The sequence below is a fragment of the Gavialis gangeticus genome, unplaced genomic scaffold (genome assembly GCF_001723915.1).
Source record: "Gavialis gangeticus isolate Ggan-Ray unplaced genomic scaffold, GavGan_comp1, whole genome shotgun sequence".
NCBI lineage: Eukaryota > Metazoa > Chordata > Crocodylia > Gavialidae > Gavialis > Gavialis gangeticus.
Window position 1 is genome coordinate 8,848,927 of NW_017729020.1, and position 6,681 is coordinate 8,855,607.

General features: G+C 43.1%; 1 protein-coding gene across 1 annotated transcript in view; it reads right to left on the reverse strand.

Annotated features, from left to right (window-relative positions):
- ATP6V1B2 (ATPase H+ transporting V1 subunit B2) overlaps positions 1–6,681 on the reverse strand; it is a gene marked incomplete at its 5' end in the record, with an annotated part of 42,248 nt that overhangs the window by 10,842 nt on the left and 24,725 nt on the right. Inside the window, 8 exons of the mRNA XM_019514322.1 lie at positions 191–314; positions 607–704; positions 1,394–1,495; positions 1,926–2,065; positions 2,933–3,010; positions 3,115–3,208; positions 5,375–5,473; positions 6,313–6,368. Coding sequence (XP_019369867.1) covers positions 191–314; positions 607–704; positions 1,394–1,495; positions 1,926–2,065; positions 2,933–3,010; positions 3,115–3,208; positions 5,375–5,473; positions 6,313–6,368 — 791 coding nt within the window. The remainder of the gene's footprint in view (positions 1–190; positions 315–606; positions 705–1,393; positions 1,496–1,925; positions 2,066–2,932; positions 3,011–3,114; positions 3,209–5,374; positions 5,474–6,312; positions 6,369–6,681) is intronic.

Consider the following 6,681-nt stretch of genomic DNA (forward strand, 5'->3'; position numbering starts at 1 on the left):
GGTTACGTCCAAAATTCGAACACTGCCTCTTCCTTAAATCAGAAAAACCTAGACAGGATCTTTCTACAGTACTGTATCCTTTACAGGAAGGGGTAAGCAGTTAAGAGATTTGTCAAGTTGGAATCTCTCACCCCTTTGAGAAACACTGAACATACAACAACACAACTATTTAGTACACAGGAACAAATACCTCTCGCAGGGCTTCAGCATAGGAGCTCATGTCTGTCAGAATGACCAGTACGTGCTTCTCACACTGATATGCCAGGAACTCTGCTGTGGTCAGGGCTAGACGAGGTGTAATAATACGCTCGATGCTGAAAAAAAAAATCCAGCAGGTTACAGGCATTCTGCTGGATATTTGAGGATTGCACCTGACCATGAGCAGCACAACTCAAGACAGGTTTTACAGGGTTTCTAAACTGCTTCTCTAACTAACTTACCAACCGTAAAGCATGCATTCAATACCCAGCTCCATAGCCACTGACATTTGACAAACCAAAAAAAGTTTTTCAGAACTTGTTTCAAAAGCTTGTCAAGCTCACAATCCCTCTCAACAGTACACTACTTCTCCTCACCCCTGCTGGAAGTGGCATTTTACCTACTTACGTTGGATCATTGGCCAAATTCAGGAAGAGACACACATTGTCCATGGACCCATTTTCCTCAAAGTCTGATTTGAAGAATCGAGCCGTTTCCATGTTTACCTAAAAACACAATATTAAGTTTGGTAATTTACAAAACAGGAAGACAGCATCATGACTTGCACACACTCGAGTCTACCCTTAAGTTTTATTTCCCTTGTGGACTAGGAGTGCCAAATACCAACTACCTCTGCTTTCAGTTCAGCTGTGACAAAAGTTCTTCAACAGTCTAGCCACAGCTGAACAATACCCCTACCAGGTCCTGATTCATTATTCAACTTGGCAGAGTTGCTATACATCAAGAGTTTTGTCCTGTTCTCATGATCCCTACCCAGGCAATAAAACATAAATATTCAAGCTCAGAGATGCACTGTGCAATTTCAGAAAATTGGGTACATGCCTTCACCCTGTTATGGGGTGAAACAACCCTAATTTGTGTGCGTCTCAGGAATAGCTTGAAAAAGATCAAAATGACTGGGTTTAATCACATGTGAAAGTAAGAGAGAGACGCATCCCACAAAGGACAGTGTTTGAGGTCGTATACTTCCCAGGGGGAAGTTCAACAGGAAAAGCTTTCTACCCCAAATGCTCCTCTGCAATTCTGGTAGCAGCTGGAATCTGAGCATCTTAGAGTCATTCTAAAAAGTACAGCACTTGTCACCATTAAAAGTCAGCTCCCATGCCCCAGTTACAAAAGGAACCACTTAGTACAGCTGCCTTTCCATGTTGTACCTGAAATTCATGCCACTTACACCCATAGCAGCGAACACAATAGCAAAGTTATCTTCACTGTAGTCCATCACATCTTTGGATTTCTTCACCAAACCAGCCTGGCGACATATCTGAGCTGCAATCTGAGGAGGAAGGAAAGGTATAATCCCCCTGCACTAAATTGCATATTCTGCGTTTTCTATGATGCAGTGGCATAAAACAATCGTCTATTTGTTTTTATTTTTGACAGGTAAATATGGTTTGCTGCCTTCCAAGTCTCTGCCATGTGGTCAAGAGACCAAAGGGTATTTGAAGACTTACACTGCAGCACAGTATTTGGCCTAATTAAACCCATATGTGATATGGTATCTTGAGCGCTGGGGTTTACTGAAGTCCAAGTCTGCACTTATTTTGTGTCCATATAAAATATCTAAAATATATTAAAAAGGAGCGCTGCAATATGGAGGGGAAGGCCAAGACCATCACTGTATAACATAGCTCATAATACTGCCCTAAACCGGAGGCTTCAGCAGCTACTTTTTCCATCACAAAGCTCTCTATTAAAGCACCCACCTCATTATGGGGCAAGCCTGCAGCAGAGAATATGGGAATTTTCTGTCCTCTGGCAATACTGTTCATGCCATCTATAGCAGAAATGCCAGTCTGAATCATCTCTTCCGGGTAGATTCGACACTGGGGATTAATTGGTTGACCTATTATTTCCACAGAGAAACCACATTAATATGCATTGATCAAAAAGATGGATCAGCAAGGCTTCACAGGAAGACTAAAAAGTTAAAAAAACCCAAACCAATGCATTTTAGAACCGCCAATTATTTTTGGTGAGACATTTCTTATTCACAAGATTAATGTCCATTTGACATTGATAACTGCACAGATGGACAATAAAGGTAGTACAATATCATCCTATTCTTTGAAAGCAAGTTAACATCCTAGTATCTTTAGGGGTGAAAGTAACCATCTTTTTACAGTTTAGACAACACTATTATCAAAGCACTCTCTCTAATAAAAGCTGCCAAGTAGACTGCAGGAAAGAAACAGGCCAGGATTGTGTGCCCTGTCGTCTCATCTCAGCTTGCTAGAAAAAGTCTTCCTGGAGAATTAATGGAAGCTTAATCCTTCATTCTTCCGTTCTACGTATGGGATCTCATGCTTTAAATTTGCAGACACCTCTGGAAATGAATTACTGTTCCTTGTGTAGTACACAGAATGGAAAGGAAGTCAAATAAATCAAAAAATCGGGCCTCTTCCTTCTACCAGCAATGGGTCCAAGGCGCGCACAGTGTGTGAACCAAACTCTCTCTCTTTATTCTAAAAGGTTCTTGCCGGGGAGGAGGCAAAGTGCAAGTCAGTTTTGGTTTACTTGCTCAGTTATACCAGTCACCACCACTTTGACTGTACCTTTTAGCCTACCAGGTAATTTACTCAGTACAAGTGCTCGATGTTTTTCAGGAAACCTCTATTACTACATAGCATTCTTACAGCTGAAAGGAACCCACTGCTGCACAATAAATTCAAAAGCAGCATGACTATCTACCAGAAGAAAAAGAAAGGAATACCCATGATGTCAAGGTAATCTTCAGCCAAGACCATGGGGCCTCTGTCAATAGGTTTTCCTGATCCATTAAATACGCGACCTGTGAGGATAACAAGATTATATGAAGACTACAGCTACTACCTGGTTGTTCTTCTACCCATTTCCTTCTTTGTATTAGCCATCAAATCAAGACTCAGTACATACCAAGCATATCTTCAGATACTGGGGTTCGGAGAATATCTCCAGTAAACTCACACGATGTTTTCTTAGCATCAATACCCGAAGTTCCTTCAAATACCTGCAAAGCAAGAAGAAATAGGATGGAGATGAGTGTTCCGCATAGCGCAGGTTAATATAACCATTAGGCATTGTTATAACAAAATGGGATGGGACAGCAAGCAATCATTTTTACTCAGTGGGTATAATCTAGCACCTACTACCAAGACCATTTGGAATCTGCTCACCAGTATGGATATATTAAAAAAGCAGCACTGTAAACAGAGGTTTTTTAACCAAAACTTGTAAAAAGTTGATGACTGGCCTTGTTAGCTATGCAGTATTATTCCTTTAATGTTTGAGATCATTTTCTACCTGCACAATAATCCTCTTCATCTGCATGAAGTCATTGTTAACTCTGATTTTTTACTTATAATTAAAAAAAATGCACAGGTGCATCTCAGACACGCAACAGCTCAGCAACATAGATTCACAGATTGTTAGGGGCTGGAGGAGACCTCACAGATCATCAGGTCCAGTTCCCTGCTTTAGGCAGCAAGACAACTGGGGTCAAGTGACCCCAGCGAGGTGACTGTCCAAGTCTCCTCTTGAAAACCTCTAAGGTAGGTGACTGCACCACCTCTAGAGGGAGTTTATTCCCATCTGGACACCCTGACTGTGAAGCAGTTTTTCCACGTATTAAGCCTGAAGCGGCCTTCCAGGAGTTTCTATCCATTGGTCCTGGTCTTCCCTAGGGCTGCCCTAGTGAACAGTTGTTTACCGAGCTCCTGATGCACTCCTCTGATACAGCGGTAAGCCGCTGCCAAGTCCCCTCTCAACCTTCTCTTCTTTAGGCTAAAAAGATGCACAGGTCCCTCAGCCTTTCCTCGTATGGCTTGCCTTTAACGTCCCTAATCATATGGGTGGCTCTTTTCTGGACCCGCTCAAGTTTTTCCATGTCCTTATTGAAATGTGGTGCCCAGAACTGGACACAGTACTCCAACTGTGGTCTCACCAGCGGGAGTATCACTTTCTTAGTTTTACTAAAGAGGCATCAGTTGATGCATGCCAGCGTGCTGTTTGCCTTGCTGGCCACCGCATCGCACTGGCTCACGTCCATGTGATGGTCAATCATTACACCTAGGTCCCTTTTGGCCATGGTGCAGATGAAGCTGTCACCACAACCTATGTACAGGCTCTGAGGGTTGTTTGTCCCCACATGGAGCACCATACATTTGGAAGTGTTAAATTTCATTTGGTTCCGGTCTGCCCAACTCTCGAGCCTGTCTAGGTCCGCCTGCACCTACGACCCATCTGCTGACATTAACGCATTGCGCCATAACTTGGAGCCATCCACAAACTTGGCCAGCGAGCTTTTCACTCCCCCATCCAAATCGTTGATAAACGATATTGAAAAGCACCGGTTCAAGCACAGACCCCCGAGGGACACCACTGGCCACTTCATGCCAGAACGATGCAGATCTGTTCATGCAAACTCTCTGGGTCCTATCCTGTAGCTAGTTGCCCACCCACTGAACCATCGAACAGATGAGCCCACAATCTTCCAGTTCTCACAAGGATATTGTGGGATACTAGATCAGACCTGGAACCTAGCAATCGAAGCTGAAGACAGGTGCAGATTATGCTCTTACACGTGCAGGGGCATGTGCTTGCAGCAGCACAAATAGTAGCAGCACAAGTTTGTGCTGCTACTTTGTGCCTCAACACGTGCCCCTGCACGTGCACTTGGTTGTGGGACAAACTGCTCTTGCTCAGCTCCTCCTGGCTCAAGCAGCAAGGGCACAAATGGTGCAGCAGGAACACCGGCTGCCAGCTAGAGTGTCTCACTAGAAGAGCAAGCCTCAATTTGTTCCAGCACATACTATTTCTACATACTCCATGTCAAAAAAACCCCAGTAGTGAATCTCATCCCTGTGCTACAAATCTGCAACACAGGGCACATTTTAATGTTCCACGCATGTGGACTGGGGTGCCACAAAGAGGTCTGTGGAACCACAAACTGCCCCTAACTGCATGTCTGCATGTGGCCTTTGAGGCCCCTTCCTTAGAAATTCTGCCTCAGCAAGAGATTAGTGCTATTCACACCTACCTGCCAATTATTCTAAGGGTCTGTACACTCTTTCCGTACCTAACGGTGGCTTTGAGGCAACAAACCTAGATCTAAGACTTAAGTCCACCCAAGGGATTCTTTCACCCTTTCCAAGGGACTGCTCCATTCTTAACTTACTTGAACAACAGCTTTTGTGCCGCTGACTTCTAGAACCTGTCCGCTTCTCTTGGTCCCATCAGGAAGCGTCAAATGTACAATTTCTGCATACCGAGGAAACTGCAGAGGATATTCAAAATGAGACAGTGGGAAAAGAGTTTTAAGTCTACATTAGACATCGTGAGATCTAGAGTTCACTGGGATCTCAACAGACAGCTACAAGGCTTGTAGAGTTCACAATCTAGAGTGGAAACTGAATCCATAACAGCTCGAGTTAATCATCAACTTAAGCTGCTCAAAAAACGCTTCAAACCCCGCAGAACATTTAGCACATAGGCTATGGAAAAATTCAAGAGTTTAGAATTTTGTTCAAGCGTGATGTTTGTTCCAACTTACACAAAGCTGTACAGTGCCCATCAAGGTGCCTGGAGGTACATCTCAAATGAGCCAAATTTTTTGGTGAGGAAATAACTTGATGTCACTTCAAGGGAAGCTTCAATATACCCTCCATGAAATAGATTCAGCCCCAGTCTTTCAGCAGATTACAAGGGAAGGAAGTTCCCCCTTTATTAATTCATCCCACGAAAACAACGAAGCTTGAATGAGTAATCCATTTTTTGATCTATAACTGTACTAGTCCTTGCAATGTCTCCTCCCTGCCTTCAGTATAAATCATCAGTTGAACTGATGGAGAATCATTACTCTCCTTTTCATTTGACCCTCAAAAATCCTGGATGCTTTACAGACGCTCTCAGTCTGCAGCACTTTGTATAATAAGTTAACGTATAACTCTGAGCACTTGCAAGTGAATAAGATCTTGCATTTAACATGAAACTGAGGCTCCACATCCATAATAGAGCTAATAATTTAAACCGTGCCTAATTACAAACCCAGCTTTCCTGCATTGGATTTCTCCTCTCCCCTCCAATCAGAAAGACTTCAGGAAGAGCGATATTTACCTTCACTTGATCCAGTATTACCAGTGGACCATTAACTCCCGATACAGTCTTATATGCTGAAACACAAAACAAGATGCGTCATACAAAACATTCAGGAGCAGCTAAACATACACTGCTGAATAAAGTGGTCATCTAAAAGCTTTACGTAGCCAGCATCCTAATATAGAATTGCTATATTAGTTGCCGAAAGGTCAACTGTGGTCAAAATGCCAAGCTAGGACTAGCGCATATCCATCTGATGTGGTCAAGTTTTAATCCGAACGTTACCTAGGTTCCTCATTAAGTCAGTTAAATATAGGTTTATCCTGAACTGCTCCACATTGTCATTTCAACTCAGACAGGTAGCCAATTTCGTAAAGCTCTACACAG